This window comes from Monodon monoceros, unplaced genomic scaffold (genome assembly GCF_005190385.1).
Source record: "Monodon monoceros isolate NGI ecotype Baffin Bay Population unplaced genomic scaffold, NGI_Narwhal_1 Super_Scaffold_11, whole genome shotgun sequence".
NCBI lineage: Eukaryota > Metazoa > Chordata > Mammalia > Artiodactyla > Monodontidae > Monodon > Monodon monoceros.
The window spans coordinates 46,174,087-46,199,597 of record NW_021703767.1 but is presented as its reverse complement, the minus strand read 5'-3'; the positions used below and the strand labels follow the sequence as shown (position 1 = coordinate 46,199,597).

General features: G+C 40.1%; 1 protein-coding gene across 16 annotated transcripts in view; it reads right to left on the bottom strand.

Moving 5' to 3' along the window:
- ST3GAL6 (ST3 beta-galactoside alpha-2,3-sialyltransferase 6) overlaps positions 1 to 25,511 on the bottom strand; it is a 102,741-nt gene that overhangs the window by 33,096 nt on the left and 44,134 nt on the right. For 6 of the 16 annotated variants that reach the window (XM_029214025.1, XM_029214027.1, XM_029214028.1 and 3 more), the window contains exons 1-3: positions 8,042 to 9,432; positions 5,843 to 5,942; positions 1,274 to 1,351 (exon numbers count right to left, since the gene is read on the bottom strand). In XM_029214025.1, coding sequence (XP_029069858.1) covers positions 1,274 to 1,351; positions 5,843 to 5,942; positions 8,042 to 8,216 — 353 coding nt within the window. In that variant the 5' untranslated portion in view covers positions 8,217 to 9,432. The other 10 variants (XM_029214041.1, XM_029214034.1, XM_029214035.1 and 7 more) reach the window with 6 other exon arrangements.

Below are 25,511 nucleotides of genomic sequence, written 5' to 3'. Positions count from 1 at the left end.
GCAGAGCTTCTCCTAATGGCTACTGCAAAGGAGGGAGCTCTGCCTCCAGGGAATAGTATTCACTGACAAATGTGCAGACTTACACACCTTCTGAGCAATCTTTCATAAATACTCTAACCCCTTTGGGTTTTCTCAGAAAGAAAATGCCTTTTCTCTCGAAAGCTGAAGAGTACTTTGATTCTAGAGTAGCACTTTGAAGCTGCAGTCTGCAACCCACGGGTGGCTCGTGAAGTCAATTTTGCGAGTCATGGTCAGCTCATTTTTAAAAAGTGAATAGAACAGAATACAGGGTATCTGGAGTAGGAAAGGTAAAAACTCTTTCTTTTTTTATTATAAATATGTATGGATACTAAGTTCCAAAGCAAAATGTATTTCTTACTATGGGTCATGGTAAAAAAAAAAAAAAAAAGTTTAACATCACTCTTCTAGTTTTGCAGTGATCCTAACTGGACACACACCCACAGATTGACTACAAGCAGCCGTGGCACACCTGTAGTCAGATGTAAAAATATTTTATGTATCTAAAGTTTTCCAGAAGGTTGGCTGATTTTTAAAGGGACCTGTAGCCCCAAAATGTTAAGAACCAGTCATGGAGAGATACAGTAATACGATAAAAGAAAATAAGAAAAGACAATGTGAATTTTAAATCCTTAAAAGATAAAACGCTGAAAAGCTTGTATGTGTTTTACACACTTCAACATGCCCAGACCCGACTGTCATTGATTTCTATTAATCTGGAAGCATTTGACCAGCACTCTATCAAAGCAGTGGTGACAAAGAAAAAGAATGTTTATGGATGGAAGAGTAAATTCTCTACAAGTCCTGACAACCATAATGAACAATCATTATTTACATTCTATGTAGTTCATTAAAAGTCTGTGAAAGGAAAATATCTACTGTAAACTTTAACCTAGAAGTTAAATAAAAATAACAAGGGTGGAAAATAACATGGGAACAAGGGTGGGGAAAGAAAACCCTAAAAGGACAGTGCACTCTTTTATGATCAAACACAAACAGACCTCTCTAATCTCACCTGTGTGAAAAGAATACTGGTCTGACTGAGTTCTTCAATGCCTTTTCTTAAAATATATGCAGAATTCTGACTAAAAGCACAAAAAGACACAGAATAGTCAAGCTCTTCCTTAAATGTAGGATAACCATATTATGTACTTATACTGCTAAGATTTGCATGAAAAAAAGCAAACAAGTGTGGAGAATGATTACAAACACATTTTGAACATTTTGTTTGCCACGGTTTCTTTTGTATTTTTACCTCAGGAGAGAGGCAAAAGCTGGCTTTGATAAACAAGGCTGGATCTTATTTCTCTTCTTCATTTCCACAGGTGGCACCCTATGAGACAAAAATAGCGTCAGTCAGAAACCAGAACTAGGAAGATGGCCCAAAGGGAAGAAAATGCCCTGGGAGCCCACGCGGTGCCACCAGTGAGAGGCTTCTCAGGCAGGGAATAGAAACACTCACCGCAGCCCCTGACGTATGACAGAAGCTTCTCCTAAGTCCTGGACACATTTGAGGATTCATGGATGCAAAGTGAGAGACTGGAAAAGGCTGAGGTGACGAGTGACCCAGAAGGGTCAAAGAGCAGTGACTCAAAGGACCCTTTGAGAAGAACTGGGATCATCACACTGTGGAAGCCAAGACCAGACTCACAGTTTAGAAGTTCCTAAAAGCCTGAAAAATGCACACGGCTATGTAGGTCCTCCGTGCCACACGCGGGGACACCCATGGGCAGCAAAGGCCACAGAGACACTGCCCCGAGCAGGTTCCGTAGCCCCTGCCCGTGCCCCGGGGACTCCCCAAATCCCACCATTTAGAGTCACATATCTAACTCCCCTCTATTCTTGGCACAGGTTAGGCGCTTGTGTGTCCCCTGAATGGAGCACTTGTCTCCACAATTTCAAAGCGTATTGTGATACAAGACAGAGCACAACAATGAAAACAAATGAAGGGGACAGGGGGCAGCAGGACCCAGACTCAGCCAGGAAAGAGCAAACAGCCTAATATAAAAAACTATTAAAGGGCTTCCCTGGTGGCGCAGTGGTTGAGAGTCCGCCTGCCGATGCAGGGGACATGGGTTCGTGCCCCGGTCCAGGAGGATCCCACATGCCGCGGAGCGGCTGGGCCCGTGAGCCATGGCTGCTGAGCCTGCGCGTCTGGAGCCTGTGCTCCGCAACGGGAGAGGCCACAACAGTGAGAGGCCCGCGTACCGCAAAAAAAAAAAACAAAAAAAACTATTAATGATCATCAGTTGTGTGGAGAATTAATCTAAAAAAGAAAACGAATCAATTTTCTTCTGCAATCACAGGATTCAAAGAGAAACAGCCTAAACCCTTCATGGATTGACTCAATTTTAAACTTTTTTTGGTACAAAATCCACAGTTAAAACTGCTAGCTTTCTGAACTCTGAGGCCAGATGCAGAGAATCATCTTTTGTAAATACCCCAAATGGCAAAACTCTCTTGATTTATATGTGAGGAAGGTACATAAATATGGTGGGCCAGCACACCAAGCCACAAAAACCAAATTATAGTCAGAGGACAAAATAAAGTATAAGATATTACTTGGTTTCTAAGGTTATTAAACCAGAAAACAAACTATTTGGGGATATTGTGAAGACTGTGGGTGTTTTTTCTTAAAAAAAAGACAATTACTTGTCTTAAACAGTTTTTAAGGAAGCAAGTTCCGAGGTAATTTCCAGCTCCGAGGTAATTACCAGCATCCAAGGTAATTTCACGATACTTTCTGTGTCTGGAGTAATGTGTTAGCTTAGGAGTGACATGAACGTTCCTCAAATTCTGATGACAAGAAAAAAGTGCTGAATTTGGACCCTTTTCATTGTCTTCTTTATCATTTCCCCTGTGACCAAGAATAGGATTTGCAGGGAATTAGCAATCTAGTAAACTTCGTGCTTTCTTTTCTGTTCTTGTCTTCCATTACTAAGTACAGGACAGAGACAAAAGTGGCAGAGATGGAGGGAGAGATGCCTGCAGTAGGATCCTCATGTGGTATATAATCAGACTTCTAAGATCTATGGCTCATTATTTAAGTCCAAAACCTCAAAACTTGTGTCCAAACTGACCCACCTGGCATTGGGTTTTTTCAGTGACTGTAAAGAGCATTACAATGATTTGCCTAACTTCCTTCCATAAAGAGCATTACAATCAACCAGTGATGAAGTTAAATTCAGAAGCATCATTTTTTTAATCTAGCAAAACAAAACAAAACCTAAAAACATGATCTAGGATCTACTATTCAAACACTGGCAAAAAGTACCGAACTTTTGTCTAAGACAGGAAGTTTTTATGTGGTTTATTTTGACATCCTATACTCACCACTCATTCAGGATTTAAAGGTCATCAAAACTTGATTCCTCACCAAAGGACTGACAATAGGAAATAGGGTACCTCTAGACTAACAGTTGTCCTCCAGGATTACATTATACATTTATAAGCTAAGTGATTTGGGTTTTCCAACCCGTTGTCCATGTCAGTTTTTCTGCTCTGGTCATTTGCATTAAGATGAAGAATTTTTTAAAACATTTATAATACATAGTAGCAATTTCTGAGCAAAACTCTGGGAAACTCAAGCAAAGGAATTTCCAAAAGTACCAGACTTCTGAATTCTGAGTTTTGAAAATATATTTTGAGGAGAAATAGACATAGTCTAATTTGATGCCTTTAGTGTTTTTGAATCACCCATCCTCAGGGTTGAAAAATTGTTTTGTATAACTGAGGGTACTGTTGGTTCAAACTATGTTAGTTTACAGTTTGTTGCAAACATTGTAGAATACAGCAACATATATATTAACTTTTTCTATATTTATCTTTATTACAGAAAATATCTTAGAATGTTCTTGATAGAGTAGCACGGTAACGATGGTCTCACACTTGGTGTGAATGGTAGTTTAGCAAAGCATAGCTCAAGGATTTGCAAAGTCAGGAAGAGGGACAAGAGAGCCTCTCTCCCCACCCCCATCTAAATATGAAATTTGGTAAATTAGAATACTTTGTAAAAACAAATTCATATTAATTACCATTATGTACGAGATGTTTTGTTTTTAACCACATTGAAGATAATCGGGAAAGATTTTTTCCTTAATGTTTCTCCCGAGTGTAGTACTACAACAAAAACTTAATGCTACGAAACATTTTATATGCACCTTTGAGTAGGCAATTTAATCTAGATTATCTAATTTTCCTCCCATGATAACTAATCTGTTTTTAGTATCAGCAACATTTGGCAAGTTTATTTTTTTAGATATAAACTGTGGTTCATCTGTTCACTTTTCTAGAAAAAAATCATTCTCATGAGAAAAAGCATAAATTAACAAGAAAGGAGAGTGACTCGATTTGCTTTTAGAAAAAGAAATGCTTAATCAGCTATCCTGTATTTGGACTTATTCAGGTGTTAAGAAATTTAGGGAGGTATAAAGGGTTGAATGACCACAGTGCTCTTTTTTTGCTGTTGTTAATCTAACAGACCAGCCTTAACTGTGGGCCTGAATCCTAAAAGGACAGTTGCCACAGTGGGACGCAAGGAAATGTTTGGTTGGCAGATGAGCACCAGTGACAGCCAAGTGGAGGGACATACTTGCATGGTCAGTTTATTCTCTAATTCCAATAAGTTCTTTGCTTTCAGAAGCAAGAAAACATTTCCTCTCCCCTCCCCCTACCCCACCCCCTTTTTTTAAACATACCACAAGGAAAGTACAGACAGTTGCGCTACCTCAAACCCTTTGTGACACTTGTAGAAATCAGTAGATTTTAGATTAGACAGAATCATTTTTTTAATCTCTTGATTTGTTTTCCTTTGGTTCGAAAAGTTGTGTTATACTCAATTGACTCTAGCAAAATTTTGTATGTGGTAGCATAGCTTTAATTTATCCTATTACAATGCTGTTCTGAATTTTCTTTTGGTTTTTAAAAAACAAAACCTGTTGCTTAGAAGCCATGAACTATTTTACTTTACTTCAACTTGTCAAAATGTCCTTGTTTGAAAAAATGATCATTTGGGTTCACTCAGGAAATGCATGTCAGGAAGCTTGTATTATAAGTTGACGAGTTGTGATGTATCAGTAACTGCTGTTACTCCTTTTTCAAAGAAATATAATTGATTTTGAAGTTTTCTAGATTGTCACATGCTTTGTGATGAATGCAAGGAAATCAAGTCCTGTGTGGTATTTATTCTAGTCATTTCTATTCAGGCTATAAACTATAGCTAATTTTTTATTTGCAATTAATTCATTCAAACTAAGTACTTTTCAAAATAGAAAAAAAAAGGAAAAATGATAAAAATCTTATTATAGAAGTTTTCTCTTTAATAAAACTACCTGTGCCTCTTCAAATTTTATATGTGACATTTCAAGTCGAAGTCATTTCAAATTGCACATACATCATTATTCACCAAATATTTTTAAACAAAAGGAACCATATGTAGTGTCTACATTTTATCAAAAGTCTCTTATCCAAGCATTTTAAACTCTAAGAATCAAGTGCCACTGAGTCTAAGAATTACTCCATCAATTCAAAAAGATGAATTATATAAATAAGAATGTGATGCCCCAAAGACGGTCAACACCACTGCTTCACTGAAAAGTCAATAAAAAGATGTTGTTGTTTATCAATATTTAAACTGTTAGATGTAATGTATAAGATACTAGAATGGTAAAACTCCAATTTATAATGGAAAAGCTAGAAAAGGTTCAAAGTGTTACAGGGTTTGTTTGTTTTTTGTTTTTTTTAATAGGTCCCTCTAATACCATTTGCAGGTCTATGTGAAACACCAGTTTGGTAGTCATTTTTAAACAGCAAAAATAAAACTTACCCATAGGCATTTGTTCCCCACAATATACAATGCAGCACATAATAGAGGAAGACAGCACTCAGGAAGATGGCCACAAGGTACCCTCTCATGGCTGGCCCACCTGAAACACAGGGGATGAAGGCCAAGGGAAAGGCAAGATCGTTATACAGGTGATTTACACAATGGCTTACATGCAAGCATTAGTGAATAAACATATAGAGAGAAGAGTATAAGAAACTGACATCAGCCTGTTATTTTGGAAACACCTACTAAATTTTCAGAAGGTGAATATTTTTTCTGTCTCTCTTCATCCTCTTTAATCAACACAACATGATTCATGTTTAGACCAATACTTTCCCATGTTAGATAGGAAAAAAATTCATTCAGAACAAAATTTCACACATCTATTTCAAATCCAAAACTTTTTTCAGAAATATTAAAAAATACCTATTTTCTTTATCTCAAGAGAAAATGAATATATGCCTTAAGATGTAAACAAACATTTTGTTTTGTCATTGCTCGAAATGACTTTTAAATGCTATTTATGCTAAAAGTCATTTTCTCATTTTAAAAAACTGGGGGAAAAAAGCTACTAAAAAATATTTCCGACAACCTCAATTTTTTTTTTAATTAACTAATTAATTTATTTTTGTCTGCTTTGGGTCTTCATTGCTGCTCACGGGCTTTCCCTAGCTGCAGTGCGCGGGCTTCTCACTGCCGTGGCTTCTCTTGTTGCCGAGCATGGGCTCTAGGCATGCAGGCTTCAGTAGTTGTGGTGCGTGGGCTCAGTAGTTGTCTCGTGGGCTCTAGAGCACAGGCTCAGTAGTTGTGGTGCACAGGCTTAGTTGCTCCGTGACATGTGGGATCTTCCCGGACCAGGGCTCAAACCCGTGTCCCCTGCATTGGCAGCTGGATTCTTAACCACTGTGCCACCAGGGAAGTCCTCCCACATCCTCACTTTTTACACACTTTTAGATGCACCATATCACAGCACAGGTAAATTTAGCTAATTATTTGCTTGTTTTTATACTAAATGGACAGTATAGTTCACTGCACATTTATAGACAGACACAAACCTGGACACCATCCTCTCTATAGTATAAATGCAAAAAACAAAAAAAAACCCTTTACAAAATATATTTTTTATAGCCTAAAACATTTTTAGTTCCCACTTCTGCTTCAAAGGCAGAAATGAGTATGTCCTCACTTCTACATGTAATTAAATGCAAAAGACAAATTTAATATATGTTTCTATACTAGATCTTCTATTTCAATGCATGTTGCTTAAACAGATATACTATTTCTTTGCATCTCTTATCAAGTTTCTGGTCCATCTAGATACTTGAATGTACCACTCGGCTCACTCCTGTCCGTCTCTATTAACCTCAATTGGGGCAATGCAGTGTCGAACGTGTGAGTCTGGTTAGATTCTTTTATTTTTTTTTAAATTTTATTGAAGTAGAGTTGATTGGTTAGATTCTTAAAGAGCTCCATTGCCTTCTTAAGTATAATCTACTAAACATAAATGAAGCTGTTGTGGATCATGTGAGGTCATCGTAACAAATGTAATAATCGTTCTGGGCTCCATTAGGGTTGAGACCCTCTGGAGCTAATGAGGGTGTGGGGCTGTTTGGAGTTGACCCTAAACTGTAGGGATTATCCCATGCAGATTGCTGAGCACACCTCCCTTGGTGTCAGCTGTTGCTTCTCACTGCAATTAAGGCAGCCACCACCCCCATGTGCCACTATTATAAATTAATTAGAAATGAAGACTGTCAAGAGGAAGCAAATGAATGTGTTAAATGAGCGAATTTTAGTTTACACATACTTCTAATTTAGCAGACATAATCCCCGTGAAGAGTCAACACTGGTTAGAAATCAGAAGACAGGAATCATGGCCCAACTCCACATAATTCCTGGCTTGGAGGGGGGCCTTAGGTAAATCAGTCTCCCCTTTTCCAACCTGACTGTTCTCACACGTTCAGGAGTGAGAACACACAACCAACCTCTTCGGGCTGTTAGAGTGGCCAAAATGATGGGTGTCTGGCATAACCTAGGACACAAAAATATGTGCTGAATAAGTTTGTATATTTTATGGTTGTTTGTTTTCTAAAGCTAAAGCCAGCTGTGCTTTTTTTCTATACAATAAAATGCATGGGTTTTGAGAAAACCAAAGAGAAACTTGGCCTGCCCTTAATGTAGCCTGTGCAGTATTCTTACCGGTCTGACAGAAAGAGTCAGTTGGGTGTGGCTGTGGCGGAAAGGCCACTTCCTCTGCTGGCAAAGGGAGTAAACATAGAAAGGACTCGTAGATCACCTCAGGCCTGTGCTTCCCTTTCCACTTTATTCTGTCTTCCTTGCCCATTTGCAATATATGTCTTGATGTATTGTGCATTATTTTAGAAATCACCTTAAATTCTTGGTAAAAAGCAAGAAATAAATTGCATGATCATTAGTGGGAAAAAAAAAAAAAGAAAAAGTATGGTTCTGTGCTTCCTGAGAAATAATTGGTAAAATCCAAGTAATGGAGAGAATTAAGGTTTGGGATGATCAGAGTAAAAGTCTAAGACAGTGAGGCATGGGAGATGTTGGACACATCACTGAACTGGTTAATTGAGGAAACAAAGACAGCGAGATAGCTAGCCCAGAGCCCAGCCCTTATGACATGTTCAACAAATGCTAGCTCTGCTTCCTCCCCTTCACGTGTGAGAGAAGTGCTAATATTAAACACTTTGGCCAGAGGCCACGAGTCATAATTCATGATGGCAGGACATAGGGAGCTGGTGTGGCCTGGCCTTGGCTCATTCAGCCCTTTGACTGAACTGGCCTCTGCAAAACGTTTTTTTGTTTTTTTCATTCATGTGTCACACAAACATGAATGTAGGATAAATATAAAAGACTCCAAAGAACACAGTGGAATTCTTTCTATACTGTGACTCAGCTGAAAATACACTATAATTGAGCCTCTTTTGTTGTACATTGGACAGCCTCAGATATCAGGGGTGTTCAGAAACTCTGGAAGTTCTAGAATCCACAAGTTAGACTTGGACAGAGAAAGTTTTAGAAATTACTGATACCAGGCTTAAGACTGTCCTGGAAGACATTTAACCATGGGCCAAAACAGTCACCAAACAATCTGCTTAAATCCTCAGATTAAATATTTAAAACTCCACCCAGAGTAACATCAGTTTTGCAAACACCCAACAAGGATGCCACTTATCAGTATCAGCAATTTTTTTAAAACATATTTACATCTAAGGTAAGATAGCATATGAAAGCCTAGGGAAAGAACTCAGTATTTACAGTTCAATTTGCTTATCTGTCCCTCAAAACATATTCTTTGGGAAATTTATATATCACTTTACAGAGCACGAAAGTATGCGTAAGCGAGATGTTGTATTTTTCCTCAGCAGTTTGTGGTTTAACTGAAGACAAAGAAGTGTGAGAAAACATTTTTTTCCTTCAAAAAGCAAAATGAGGGCTTCCCTGGTGGCACAGTGGTTGAGAGTCCGCCTGCCGATGCAGGGGACACGGGTCTGTGCCCCGGTCCGGGAGGATCCCACATGCTGCGGAGCGGCTGGGCCCATGAGCCATGGCCGCTGGGCCTGCGCGTCCGGAGCCTGTGCTCCGCAACGGGAGAGGCCACAACAGTGAGAGGCCCGCGTACCGCAAAAAAAAAAAAAAAAAAAAAAAAAGTAAAATGAACCTACTTGTGAAGAGCTACTACATACACCACCTGAGAAAAATTTTGGAAGCTTTACCACTCTCACATGTCATGGGCAATTCAAAGCATCCATATTCAAGTTGCAAAGCAAACTGGGGCCGGCCAGGATATCCTTGTGATAAACACGTAGAGGTCCTCTGCTCGCTCACAGCAAAATCTTCCACAAACAAATGAATTCTCTAATTATAAGTCTATAAATGAAACAACCATTTTGCTTTGAGCAAAAGACCCAAAGGAACACCAGTAAGAATTTAACATAGAGTGCCTGCTTTAAGGGGAGGAAAAAAAAAAAGTCCCTTCAATATAGCTTCAGTTACCAAAACAAACAAGTTTCAAGATCTTGACATTAAACAACACATATCAGCTTCTTGGCTGCAGATGCTACTAAGACCAGAGTCCCTAAAACATCCTTCACAAAGTTTAAGCCATAAAGCAATTATTCACCGAAAGTGTGAGTAGAGGGTGTCAAGGGAGAGCAGGAATCATTGGCAGAGATCAAATGTTTATTTCTTCCCCAATTATGATACATAACCCAATAGATGAATAATCTGCATATGCCAAAGTGAGCTCAATCTTGGCAACAGGTTTTCCTTTTCTTTAATAATAACAGTATATTTTATAAGTTCATAAAATGCTTGTATGTCCATCACTTCATTTAAGGCTCAAAACAAGCTTGATAATCAGATGTGCAAGACTCTGTCATACAGAGTGAAGTCAGTCAGAAAGAGAAAAACAAATACCGTATGCTAACACATATATATGGAATCTAAAAAAAAAAAAAGAGTGGTTCTGAAGAACCTAGGGGCAGGACAGGAATAAAGACACAGACATAGAGAATGGACTTGAGGACACGGGGAGGGGAAAGGGTAAGCTGGGACGAAGTGAGAGAGTGGCATGGACATATATACACTACCAAATGTAAAATAAATAGCTAGTGGGAAGCAGCTGCATAGCACAGGGAGATCAGCTCGGTGCTTTGTGACCACCTAGAGGGGTGGGATAGAGGGTGGGAGGGAGAAACAAGAGGGAAGACATATGGGGACATATGTATATGTAGAGCTGATTCACTTTGTTATAAAGCAGAAACTAACACACCATTGTAAAGCAATTACACTCCAATAAAGATGTTAAAAAAAGAAAAAAAAAACAGATGTGCAGGCATCATCTTCTTGATGAATGAGGGAAATGAAAGTTTCTGCAATTCAGTGAGTTGTCCCAGCTCACACAGGTTAAGAGACAGAAACAGACTTAAGTCTGACCATTTCTTTCTCACAGTTCTACTCCTGGTGTCATCCTGTCTATCAAGACAAAATACATGAGGGGAACCCAAAAGAGAAAATTCTAATTGACAACTTCCTGACAGTGCGCTGTTGATGGGCAGAGTTCCGAAAGGGCAAATACAGACATGGGTTGCAGGGAGAGGGCTGCAGGGCAGGGTTCCCCAAAGTGACATGGCAGCTCCGAGGGTCAGCACCAGCCGAGGGCTTGTTAACATGCACATTCCTGAGCCCCTACTTCATCTGAGTCTCTAGGGCTTGGAAAAGTGTATTGAAACAAGAACACTCCAGTCTGATTCTTATGCTGACCCAAACTACAGTTTGAGAATCACTGCTCTAGGATTCTCAAGAGAACCATGGAGGAATGTACTGAAATACGGAGACCATAACAGATGTTACAATAATGACCCCACTCCATGAGAGCAGGATTTGTCAATCATTTTATTTGCATTTATTTATCTACTTCTAATAATACATGTCACACAGAAGATGTTAAGTGGATAATCGTTGAATGTAGTTACAGATCTCATAACTAGATGCTTTGTACTGATTTTTTATCCAAAATGCCTACCACATGGTAATGCCTAATGAATAATGGCTGATTAGAATCATTAAGATATTGCAGTGCTTAGCATTTTTCAAGGCCCCCGACAGATGCTTTCGGTGTATTATCTCATGTAATCCTCACAACCACCCTGTGAGGGAAATAGTAAACTTACAATTCCCATTTCACAGAGGAGAAAACTGAAGCTCTGAGAGGAATATTAACTTACCTGAGCTAATAAATTGCAGAACAGACTCAAACCCGTATCTATCAGACCAGAGTCCACACACTGTATTGCTGCTCTCCAGATGTGAGCTTTTACAGATTGGTGCAAGGTCCAGCCTTCTGATAACAGACTAAACATGACAGAATGTCTCATCTGCCCATCCTACCAGCTCCCTAAGCGGTATCAATTCTAGGAATTGATAAAATGGAGATAAAGTTTATAGTCACAGACTGCTGAAATAACACCCTATTACTCACAACCTTGTTCTTCCCCACCCTATTTTGGATTTCAGTAAATCCATTTTTTTTTCCTCCATAGTTCTATTGAGTGCCCTCGAGCAGTGATCCTCAAACTTCAGTACCCTTAAGAATCAAACTGGAGGATTCCTATTTCAATGCACATTCTTGAGCCCCAGGGCAACCATAATAGCATTGCTTATAAAAAAACAAAAACCCTAAGGAATGACACTTGAAAATGGTCAGATTCTTATTTTTAGACTCTCTAATGCTTTTTCAAACCTAAAGAGGCTTGTTTTTCCAACAACCAGTTAGAAAAAAGCATATTCAGCAATAATTCTAGAAACATCATTCTATTCTCTAAGCACAAAAACCCGGTGGGTATCTCAGTCAATATCACATGACTCCAAGGAAGAAACATGCTTCCGCACACATGGTTCAAGACGGACCCAGCCTGCCCGGCCTCTCTCCACCCAGTGACCTCTAGGCTCAGCTGCAGACACACCCCGGTGCCCATCTGTAGGCTCAGCTCCACCCCAACCTCTGAGCCTGATCCTGGCCCAAAGGAAAGGGAGCCTGAGAAGCCTCCAGCGGCAGCTCAACAGTTTGGTCAGGTTCCTACTGATCCCACACTTGGACATGTCATTCACCTGGCCTGAGTTCCCGTTGCCGGGTCCCTGAATTACATCCTAGTTTTCCAAGGTCTTCATTCTTCTCTCTCTCAGCTACCCCAGCAGCTCAGCAATCAAACATCCAATTCTAAGTAACCAGGATCCTACACCATGTACTCATCCACTCTATCCCTTGATACCCTCTGCTTCCCCAGTGACAGAGGTCTTGCTCTGCTGCTGTTCGGTCTCCTCTCTCATCCAGCATACCTCTGCTCAACAAAAATACTCGATAACTTGCATCTTTGTGCAAAATAGACAAGGACACACAATCTGGCTCCACACAGCCCTGTGGGCACATAGCTTGGCATGGGCAGGATTTCAACCACAACTTTCCTCTCAGCCAGGTGCCCCTGTTCAAGGTTCACCTCCACAATCTTACCAGGTGGCCCTGCTCTCAGCCTGTGTCCATTCAACCCTGGGAGAGACTCTTCTTCATTCAGGTCTCCACCAGACATCAGCTCACACTGACACATACTTGAGACTGTCTGAACTTGGCAACAGATCTTACATCCTGCCTTCCTTCCTCTTCGTATTTACTGCTCAGCTTATGACTCTTCTCTGCAATCACATGCCCCTGTGAGCATGAACTGCAGCTCTACCTATGCATTAATGTCTAAGTCTCTTAGTCCAGACCCACGGGTCCCCTAAGTCTCCTAGATCTAGCCGTCTCCATAGAGCCCAAACCTTAAAGAAGACACACAGGACCTCGCAGCAATGGATGGAAAGGCCTCAGTCCTCTTTAAGTCAGTTATTACCCCTCTTTCAAGTAATGATCCTTATCATTAATGGTATGATCCAAATGTGTCCAGAAGCCTCATTTATATACTAAGGACCTCCACCCTCTGGTGCTGATCATATAAATAATAGCACACTTTATTAAGTACTTACAAAATGCCCAGCACTGCACTAAGCCCTTTTCACATACGATGATGAACACAGGGGTGCTACCATCCCCACTCAAGAGATCTTTCTGGGTTTTTATATTGTATATTATGGGAAACTTCTAAATTGTACATTCTGGAGAACTATAATCACTGTATTTTTTAACTATAACAGCATGAACTTAATATAGTTACTTAATACCTTGTTATGCAAGGGAATGATACACATTAAAGTAGGCATTGATTAAAATATACTAAGAAACATTAAAATACAAAAGAAAAAACTGTTCATTTCACAATTAAAGAGATAAATCTTAAGGAATTAGTAGTCTGGTTGATCAGATTTCTACTAGAAGGACCTGAAAATTCTCAAGAGGCCAAAATTTAAAAATAAAAATAGCACATGTAAAATTCAGTATGCAATATTACACCACCTAAAAAAGCTAAGGGCTTCCCTGGTGGCGCAGTGGTTGAGAGTCCGCCTGCCGATGCAGGGGACACGGGTTCGTGCCCCGGTCCGGGAAGATCCCACATGCCGCGGAGCGGCTGGGCCCGTGAGCCATGGCCGCTGAGCCTGCGCGTCCGGAGCCTGTGCTCCGCAACGGGAGAGGCCACAACAGTGAGAGGCCTGCGTACCGGAAAAAAAAAAAAAGCTAAATTTAAATCTGAAGTTCTGAGCTACTGTTATTTAATACAAATTAAGGGGAAAAAAATCTGAGTAAATTAATAGAAAATTATAATTTGATTTACATACCTCCTCCCTGGAAAAGCTATTAGTATAGTTTCAACAAATTGGACCAACTGTATACATTCTGGCTGATTTCTAAATACATAGTCTTTTCCTTTCTGCATAGCAGAAGAATATGCATAATTTTCTTTCTCTCTTCTTCCCCCCAATTCTTCTGCTATACCATGCTATGCAGCTAGTTCCTATATGTATACACACATCTCCTCTTTCAGTCTTTCAAGAAAGCCAGTGCTTGGCTCTACCCACCACCAGTCCCCCACCATCAAGAAGCTTGCACAAGCCTCTTAGATAGCCTCACCCACCACAGGGAAAACAGCAGAAGCGAGAAGAACTACAATTCTGCAGCCTGTGGAACGAAAACCACATTCACAGAAAGACAGACAAAATATATAGGCAGAGGACTATGTACCAGATGAAGGGACAAGATAAAACCCCAGAAAAACAACTAAATGAAGTGGAGACAGCGAAAAGGGATTCAGAATAATGATAGTGAAGATGATCCAAGACCTCGGAAAAAGAATGGAGGCAAAGATCGAGAAGATACAAGAAATGTTTAACAAACACCTAGAAGAATTAAAGAACAAACAGAAATGAATAATACAATAACTGAAATGAAAAATACTGTAGAAGGAATCAATAGCAGAATAACTGAGACAGAAGAACAGATAAGTGACCCAGAAGACAGAATGGTGGAATTCACTGCCGTGGAACAGAATAAAGAAAAAAGAATGAAAAGAAGGCAGCCTAAGAGACCTCTGGGACAACATTAAACACACCAACGATCGCATTATAGGGGACCCAGAAGGAGAAGAGACAGAGAAAGGACCCAAGAAAATATTTGAAGAGATTATAGTCAAAAACTTCCCTAACATGGGAAAGGAAATAGCCACCCAATTCCAAGAAGCACAGAGTCCCAGGCAGGATAAACCCAAGGAGAAACACGCCAAGACACATAGTAATCAAACTGACAAAAATTAAAGACAAAGAAAAATTATTGAAAGCAACAAGGGAAAAATGACAAACAGCATACAAGGGAACTCCCATAAGGTTAACAACTGATTTCTCAGCAGAAACACTACAAGCCAGAAGGGAGTGGCATGATATATTTAAAGTGATGAAAGGGAAGAACCTACAGCCAAGATTACTCTACCCGGCAAGGATCTCATTCAGATTCCACGGATAAATCAAAAGCTTTACAGAAAAGCTAAGAGAATTCAGCACCACCAAACCAGCTCTACAACAAATGCTAAAGGAACTTCTCTAAGTGGGAAACACAAGAGAAGAAAAGGACCTACAAAAAAACAAACCCATAACAATTAAGAAAATGGTCATAGGAACATACATATCGATAATTACCTTAAACGTGAATGGATTAAATGCTCCAACCAAAAGACACAGGCTCGCTGAATGGATACAAAAACAAGGCCCATATATATGCTGTCTACAAGACACCCACTTCAGACCTAGGGACACATACAGACTGAAAGTGAGGGGATGGAAAAAGATATTCCATGCAAAGGGAAACCAAAAGAAAGCTGGAGTAGCAATACTCGTATCAGATAAAATTGACTTTAAAATAAAGAATGTTACAAGAGACAAGGAAGGACACTACATAATGATCAAGGGATCAATCCAAGAAGAAGATATAACAATTATACATATATATGCTCCCAACATAGGAGCACCTCAATACATAAGGCAACTGCTAACAGTTATAATAGAGGAAATCGACAGTAACACAATAATAGTGACTTTAACACCTCACTTACACCAATGGACAGATCATCCAGACAGAAAATTAATAAGGAAACACAAGTTTTAAATGATACAATAGACCAGATAGATTTAATTGATATTTATAGGACATTCCATCCAAAAACAATAGATTACACTTTCTTCTCAAGTGCACATGGAACATTCTATAGGAGAGATCACATCTTGGGTCACAAACCAAGCCTTGGTAAATTTAGGAAAACTGAAATTATATCAAGCATCTTTTCTGACCACAACGTTAAAAGATTAGAAATCAATTACAGGGAAAAAAACGTAAAAAGCACAAACACATGGAGGCTAAACAATATGTTACTAAATAGCCAAGAGATCATTGAAGAAATCAAAGGGGAAATCAGAAAATACCTAGAGACAAATGACAACGAAAACAAAATGATCCAAAACCTATGGGATGGAGCAAAAGCAGTTCTAAGAGGGTAGTTTACAGCAATATAATCCCACCTCAAAAAACAAGAAAAATCTCAAATAAACAATCTAACCTTACACCTAAAGGAACTAGAGAAAGAAGAACAAACAAACCCGAAGTTAGTAGAAGGAAAGAAATCATAAAGATCAGAGCAGAAATAAATGAAATAGAAATAAAGAAAACAATAGTAAAGATCAATAAAACTAAAAGCTGTTTCTTTGAGAAGATAAACAAAATTGATAAACCATTAGCCAGATTCATCAAGAAAAAGAGGAAGAGGACTCAAATCAGTAAAATCAGAAATGAAAAAGAAGTAACAAGGGACACCGCAGAAATACAAAGCATAAGAGACTACTACAAGCAACTCTATGCCAATAAAATGGACAACCTGGAAGAAACAGACAAATACTTCGAAAGGTATAACCTTCCAAGACTGAACCAGGAAAAAATAGAAAATATGAACAGACCAATCACAAGTAATGAAATTGAAACTATGATTAAAAATCTTCCAACAGGGACTTCCCTGGAGGTGCAGTGGTTAAGAATCTGCCTGCCAATACAGGGGACACAGGTTCGATCCCTGGTCTGAGAAGATCCCACATGCTGCAGAGCAACTAGCCTATGTGCCACAACTACTGAGCCTGCGCTCTACAGCCCACAAGCCACAAATACTGAAGCATGTGCGCCTAGAGCCCGCACTCCGCAACTAGAGAAGCCATTGCAATGAGAAGCCCGTGCACCACAAGGAAGAGTAGCCCCTGCTCGCCACAACTAGAGAAAGCCTGTGCGCAGCAACGAAGACCCAACGCAGCCAAAAATAAGTAATTTTTTTTAAATTTATTAAAAAAAAAATCTTCCAACAAACAAAAGTCCAGGACCGGATGCCTTCACAGGTTAATTCTAAAAAACATTTAGAGAAGAGCTAACACCCATCCTTCTCAAACTCTTCCAAAAAACTGCAGAGGAAGGAATACTCCCAAACTCATTCTACGAGGCCACCATCATCCCGATACCAAAACCAGACAGAGATACTACAAAAAAAGAAAATTACTTACCAATATTACTGATGAGTATAGATGCAAAAATCCTCAACAAAATAATAGCAAACAGAATCCAACAACACATTAAAAGGATCATACCCCATGATCAAGTGGGATTTATCCCAGGGAGGCAAGGATTCTTCAATATACACAAATCAATCAATGTGATACACCATATTAACAAACTGAACAATAAAAACCATATGATCATCTCAACAGATGCAGAAAATGCTTTTTGACAAAATTCAACACCCATTTATGATAAAAACTCTCCAGGAAGTGGGCATGGAGGGAACCTACCTCAACATAATAAAGGCCATATATGACAAGCCCACAGCAAACATCATTCTCAGTGGTGAAAAACTGAAAGCATTTCCTCTGCGATCAGGAACAAGACAAGGATGTCCACTCTCACCACTATTAATCAACATAGGTTTGGAAATCCTAGACATGGCAGTCAGAGAAGAAAAAGAAATAAAAGGAGTACAAATTGGAAAAGAAGAAGTAAAACTGTCACTGTTTGCAGATGACATGATACTATACATAGAGAATCCTAAAGATGCCACCAGAAAACTACTAGAGCTAACCAATGAATTTGGTAGGGTTGCAGGATACAAAACTAATGCACAGAGATCTCTTGCATTCCTATACACTAACAATGAAAGATCAGAAAGAGAAATTAAGGAAACAATCCCATTCACCACTGCAACAAAACAAATAAAATACCTAGGAATAAACCTACCTAAGGAGGTAAAAGACCTGTACTCAGAAAACTATAAGACACTCATGAAAGAAATCAAAGGTGACACAAACAGATGGAGAGATATACCATGTTCTTGGATTGGAAGAATCAACATTGTGAAAATGACTATACTACCCAAAGCAATCTACAGATTCAATGCAATCCCTATCAAATAACCAGTGGCATTTTTTACAGAACTAGAATAAAAAATTTTAAAATTTGTATGGAGACATAAAAGGACCCGAATAGCCAAAGCAATCTTGAGGGAAGAAAACAGAGCTGGAGGAATCAGACTCCCTGACTTCATACTATACTACAAAGCTACAGTAATCAAAACAATACAGTACTGGCACAAAAACAGAAATATAGATCAATGGAACAGGATAGAAAGCCCAGAGATAAACCCACACACCTATGGTCAACTAATCTACAACGAAGGAGATAAGGCTATACAATGGAGAAAAGACAGTCTCTCCAATAAGTGGTGCTGGGAAAACTGGACAGCTACATGTAAAAGAATGAAATTACAACACTCCCTAACACCATACACAAAAACAAACTCCAAATGGATTAGAGACCTAAACGTAAGACCAGACACTATAAAACTCTTAGAGGAAAACATAGGAAGAACACTGCTTGACATCAATCACAGCAAGATCTTTTTTGATCCACCTCCTAGAGTAATGGAAATCAAAACAAAAATAAACAAATGGGAACTAATGAAACTTAAAAGCTTTTGCAAAGCAAAGGAAGCTACAAACAAGACAAAAAGACAACCCTCAGAATGGGAGAAAATATTTGCAAACGAATCAATGGACAAAGGATTAATCTCCAAAATATATAAACAGCTCATGCAGCTCAATATTTAAGAAACAAACAACCCAATCAAAAAATGGGCAGAAGACCTAATAGACATTTCTCCAAAGAAGACATACAGATGGCCAAGAAGCACATGAAAAGCTGCTCAACATTACTAATTATTAGAGAAATGCAAATCAAAACTACAATGAGGGGGCTTCCCTGGTGGCACAGTGGTTGAGAATCTGCCTGCCAATGCAGGGGACACGGGTTCGAGCCCTGGTCTGGGAAGATTCCACATGCCGCGGAGCCACTAAGCCCATGAGCCACAACTACTGAGCCTGTGCGTCTGGAGCTTGCGCTCCGCAACAAGAGAGGCCACGACAGTGAGAGGCCCGCGCACCGTGATGGAAAAGTGGTCCCCACTCGCGGCTATTGGAGAAAGCCCTCACACAGAAATGAAGACCCAACACAGCCCAAAATAAATTAATTAATTAATTTAAAAAAAAAAAACTACAATGAGGTATCGCCTCACACCAGTTAGAATGGGCATCATGAGAAAATCTACAAACAACAAATGCTGGAGAGGGTGTGGAGAAAAGGGAACCCTCTTGCACTGTTGGTAGGAATGTAAATTGATACAGCCACTATGGAGAACAGTATGGAGGTTCTTTAAAAAACTAAGAATAGAATTACCATATGACCCAGCAATCCCACTACTGGGCATATCCCCAGAGAAAACCATAATTCAAAAAGAGTCATGTACCACAATATTCACTGCAGCACTATTTACAATACCCAGGACATGGAAGCAACCTAAATGCCCATTGAAAGACGCATGGATAAAGAAGATGTGGTGCATATTTACAATGGAATATTACTTAGCCATAAAAAGGAACGAAATTGAGTCATTTGTAGAGACGTGGATGGACGTAGAGAAAGACTGTCATACAGAGTGAAGCAAGTCAGAAAGAGAAAAACAAATATTATATATTAACGCATGTATGTGGAATATAGAAAAATGGTACAGATGAACCAGTTTGCAAGGCAGAAATAGAGACACAGATGTAGAGAACAAACGTATGGACACCAAGGGGGGAAAGTGGCAGTGGGGAGTGGTGGTGGTGGTGTGATGAATTGGGCGATTGGGATTGACATGTATACACTGATGTGTATAAAATAGATAACTAATAAGAACCTGCTGTATAAAAACTAAATAAATAAAATTTAAAAAATAAATAAAAGAAAGCCAATGCTTTTCCCAGAGTTCATCCTTAGCATATGTAGACAGATCTTTTCAGCTAATAAAAGCTAAGCTGTCACTGCCAAAGCAGATGACCAAATCCTGCCCCCAAAATTGGGTATGCTCACTGCAAAGAATATAAAAAGAAGAGAAATGATGTTTCAGCAGAATTTTGTTCCTTAATAGTGCAGCAGGACAGACTAAAATCATTCAGCTAATAGCACACTATATTAATGCTAAAAATAAATGAACTGAAGTTCCTGTTTTCAAGATCTCTCCCTTTAGCCTCAGCTTCGTTGAAAATACACAAAGAAGCTTTTAAGGGAACTTCTTATGGTCCTACTGTTTATTCATATTTTCTCCCAGAGACCCATTTCTTTTCCCAGAGTGGAAATTTTCTCTATTTCTTATATTAATGCCCTATTGATAAGATAGACTCTAAAGAGTAATAGATATTGTTAACAGGTTAACGACGGTGGCCAATTTTTAAAATTAACTGTGGAACATCCCTGGTGGCGCAGCAGTTGAGAGTCTGCCTGCCAGTGCGGGGGACACAGGTTTGATCCCTGCTTTGGGAATATTCCACACACCGTGGAGCAACCGGGTCCGTGAGCCACAACTACTAAGCCCACGTGCTACAACTACTGAAGTCCGCGTGCCTAGAGCCTGTGCTCTGCAACGAGTAGCCACCACAATGAGAAGCCCGTGCACCGCAGTGAAGGGTAGCCCCGCTCACCACAACTAGAGAAAGCCCGCGCGCAGCAATGAAGACCCCAAGCAGCCAAAAATAAATAAACTTTTAAAAAATTAATTAAATTAAAATTAACTGTATAGAGGGAAGAAAATTATAATAAAACCCACCACTTTTAAGTGCACAATTTCATGAGTTTTGACAAATCTGTAAGGTTGTGTAACAATCACCAAAATCATACTAAACATTTCCAACAAGCCTGGAAGTTCCTGTGTTGTCCCTCTTTGCAGCCAACTCTCTTCCCCTAGTTCCTGGCCCCTGATCTGTTTATCACTATAGTTCTGCTTTCTCTAAAGATTCATATAAATGGAATCATACAGTATGTATCTTATTTCTGGCTTATTTATATTAGTATAATGCTTTTGAAAGAAATTGTTCATGTTGTTACTTCTACCAGGAATTCATGCCTTTTTCCTTTTTATTACTATGGACAAAGAAAGAAAAAGAAAAAAAGGTTGCCTACCATTTCAGCAAACAGCAATGTTGCCCACCAGCAAACCATCAGCCACTGCAGCCACCGCCCCCCTCAACACCCCCTGTCCCCCAACAGTGCACCCTGAGGTGGAGAAAAACAGGATATGGGCCCTAGACAGTTAAGATGTATATCAAAGGAATAATTTCAATGAGTCCAGACTTTGCATCTTCCCACACATAGAAAAGTACTAAAATCATTAACTTGAGATGTCTGTTTTTTAGCAGTAATCTTTTGATGTTCAACTACATATGTATGTTTGTTTCAGCAAAAACTCCTCTATATCCTGGTTTCTCCCTTACCTCTTTGGAACAGGTCCTCAGAGCTATCTAAGGTGCTGTCTCTCAGGTTGTAGTCCTCAGAAAGGGCACTGAATAAAACATAATTCTCAGCTTCTAGGTTGTGCACTTTTTAAAATCAGTTGACATTGCTAAGTAGTATTCCATTGTATGGCTACACCACGATCACAATTTGTTTATCAATTCACCAGTTAATAAACATTTGGTTACTTTTTGGTTTTAGTTATTATAAGTACAGCTACTGAAACCAAGCAGGGCCCTATGGAGCCCCTGGCCATGGAAGCATTTCTTTGTCCCCTGTTCCTTGTTTGTAGGGAACAGACTCTAGCCTCCATGACCTTCCCTGAGTTCCTAAGGGTAGATTCCAACAGTTGCTAATCAGGGAAGGAAGGGGGTGCAGAGTCAAGGGAGTAACAGTCAAGAAACAGTGGTGCAGCCTGCTTGGAGCAGAGTCCTGGTTCTGCCTCAAGGGACACACATAACAATATCTTTAAGCTCTTCTGTAGAACTAAAACACCCACAAAATGCAAGATGTTCCAGAGAGAAGATCACAGTTTGATAACCTCAAAGCTCATCAGAAGACCACCTGAGGCTAGATTAAAGGAGTATAGGACCTGCACACACCCTGATCCTTATCAGCAACCCCACCCTTGAACTACTGCTATAGAACGCCTCACCAAATCCTCCCAGGTGGGGACCAGCCTTCTGTGTTCCCCTCTGCCTGGCAAAGCAATAAAGCTATTCTTTTTTATTTCACCCAAAATGTCTCCAAGATTCAATGTGGCACCAGAGCACAGAGGCCGAGATGTTGGCATCACTACATTGAAAATTCAAGCACAAGACTTTGGGTAGGCATGTGTTTTCACGGGTCATATAGTAAATGTATTTTTAACTTTATATGAAAATTTTATATTACATTCCGGTGCCTATTTCTGAATAACAGATTTGCTTCAATTGCTCAGTTAAAAGGAAAAAGCCCCTATCTGTAACAATTCAAATTACTGACACCACTGAATAATACAAATCACTGACAGGGGTAAGAATGGATTAATCTATTACTATTGAGCATTCATTAAGCATGTGTACTCTATTTTAAAGACATGGCAAACAGAGCTCACAGTCTGGTGAAGGAAGTTACACTGTTCCAGGATGACTATGATTATCTGTTGTGGGAAGTAAAATTAAATATTTTAGACCCCTGCTCCTCAGAGTGTGGTCCACAAACCAGCAGTATTGAAACCAAGCCCGACCCTGTGGGTCCCTCCCTGGTACAAAACCTTTCTGTGTCCCCCATTTCTTGTTTGTAGGAAATAGGCTTCATTCTGCCTCCTAGACCTTCCCTGAGTTCCAAACGGCAGATTCAAACAGTTGCTAATTAGGAAAGGGAGGGAATGCAGAAACAAGGGAGGGAGCAATCAAGAAACAATAGTGCAGCCTTGGGGCAGGGTCCTGGTTCCTCTTCAAGGAATATACACAACAATATATCTTTGAATTCTTCTGCAGGAACTAAGGCCCCCACCTAGGTGGAGGATGGTAACTTCAGGCTGAGCACAAGAGTCCTGGAGCACCACCCTGTTACCTCACCAACCAATCAGAAGAAATTCACACACCCTGCAGCCCTCACCCCAAATTTTGCCTATTAAAAACTTCTCCCCAAAAACCACTGGAGAGTTCAGGGTTTTTGAACACAAGGACCTGTTCTCCTTGCTTGGCCCTTCAATAAACCTTTCTCTGCTCCAAACTCTGACACTTCGGTTTATTTGGCCTCACAGTGCGTTAGGCACAAGAACTTGCATTTGGTAACAGTATTGGCATCACCTGGGAACTTGGTAGAGCTGCAGAGTCTCAGCTCCACCCCTTGATCTACTGAGTCAAATGTGCATTTTAACAAGATCCCCAGGTGTTCTGTGTGTTTGAGAAGCACTGCTGGAGAAGGTCAGAAGAAAGAGGAATCATAGCCCATGGAGAGGATCAGGGCTCCACAAAAAACAGTTGTTGAGAGGAACTGAAAGCTCATTCTAAGTTCCATGCTACCTCTTTTAAGAGTCTTTTGGGCTTGACTTTTTAAAATTTCCAATCAACAAAATTTTCCCTGAACAAACTAGTGAGACTCTCTTTGAAAATAAGTGGCTTTCAGAAAAATTTCCATCATCATTCTAGGGGATATTTGTGGTCTCTCTGTAAATTCCCTGGATATTTTCATTCCTATATTGTTTACAGCCTTATCCTTTCACCTTCCATCTACCACCAGTATCACCACTGCTATTTTTGAAAGAAAATATACAGATTACATCTACGTGACACACTTCATCCTGCATCGCCTTCTGATTCACCTAAAAGGGCCAACTGAATCACCACTCACTCACAACAACATTTCCCATTATTGCTATTCACACCTGGGACCCAGGAATTACAGATCTTAGAGCTGGAAAGACTGCAAGAGTTCAGGGCATTTAGACAGAGTAAGGTCTTATGTCACCACATTACAGAAGAAGCAGACAGGATTTAGAAAAAAGTAAAAACTTGCCAAAGGTGACCTCACTCATAAGTAGCAGAGTTGGCAGTGCAGGAGAACATTTTTACGTGGATTTTCCTCCAGCATGATTCCAGGCTCATCATGGGTACACAACAATAACCCACTAGTCTTCATTTCACTCCAATCCTCTCAAATCTCTATGGTTTTCAATTCCTGAAACACCCCTCGGGTGACACTGCGTCTCACTACTGCTGCCTGAGCTTCTAAATCTTTCTCTTCCTCCTTGGCACACCTAAATACAGGTGTTCTCAAGCGCTTATCTTTTTTTTTTTTTTTTTTGGCGGTACACGGGCCTCTCACTGTTGTGGCCTCTCCCGCTGCGGAGCACAGGCTCCAGACGCGCAGGCTCAGCGGCCATGGCTCACGGGCCCAGCTGCTCCGCGGCATGTGGGATCTTCCCGGACCTGGGCACAAACCCGTGTCCCCTGCATCGGCAGGCGGACTCTCAACTACTGCGCCACCAGGGAAGCCCTCAAGCTCTTATCTTAATCCTATTTCCTAAACCCATGTTCTCATTACTTCTCAGCTACTAGCAATGATCTCTAATCTATCTTCCGTTTAAATCAGCCCATGTGCTGCACTTGCATAAACTCCTCAAAGCAAGCCCAGCTCTCATTTTGTCATCCACCCCACAGGAAAACCTTCAGTGTTATCCCATTGTCTGCCAAATACACATAAAATCACTTAGCCTGGCATTTAAGACTTCTTTAATTTGGCCCTTCTATCTTCCTTCTCATCTTCTTCATGTAATTTCTTCTCTGCAGGTAGCAGCGCAATTAGGTGTTAAGGTTGTCTGCTTGGCAATCAGACACCCTGGGTTTGAGTCTCAGCTTTACCTCTGTCTAGATGTATGACCCTAGGAAGTTTCTTAACCTCTTTATACCTCACCTGTAAAATGGGAATAAAGATAGTACCTAATAGAGCTATTTAAGTTGTAAATATAAAGCACTTAGAAAAATGTCTGGCACATGGTAAGGACTCTCCTAATCTTGTTTTTAATTCTTCTTTTAAAACTTATAAAGTATAAGCTGCCCATACACCAAGGCTTCAATAAAAGACTAACTTCAGGGGACTTCCCTGGTGGCGCAGTGGTTAAGAATCTGCCTGCCAATGCAGGGGACATGGGTTCGAGCCTTGGTCCAGGAAGATCCCATATACTGCAGAGCAACTAAGCTGGTGTGCCACAACTACTGAGCCTGCGCTGTGAGACACAACTACTGAGCTCACGTGCCTAGAGCCCGTGCTCTGCAACAAGAGAAGCCACCGCAATGAGAAGCCCGCACACTGCAACCAAGAGTAGCCCCT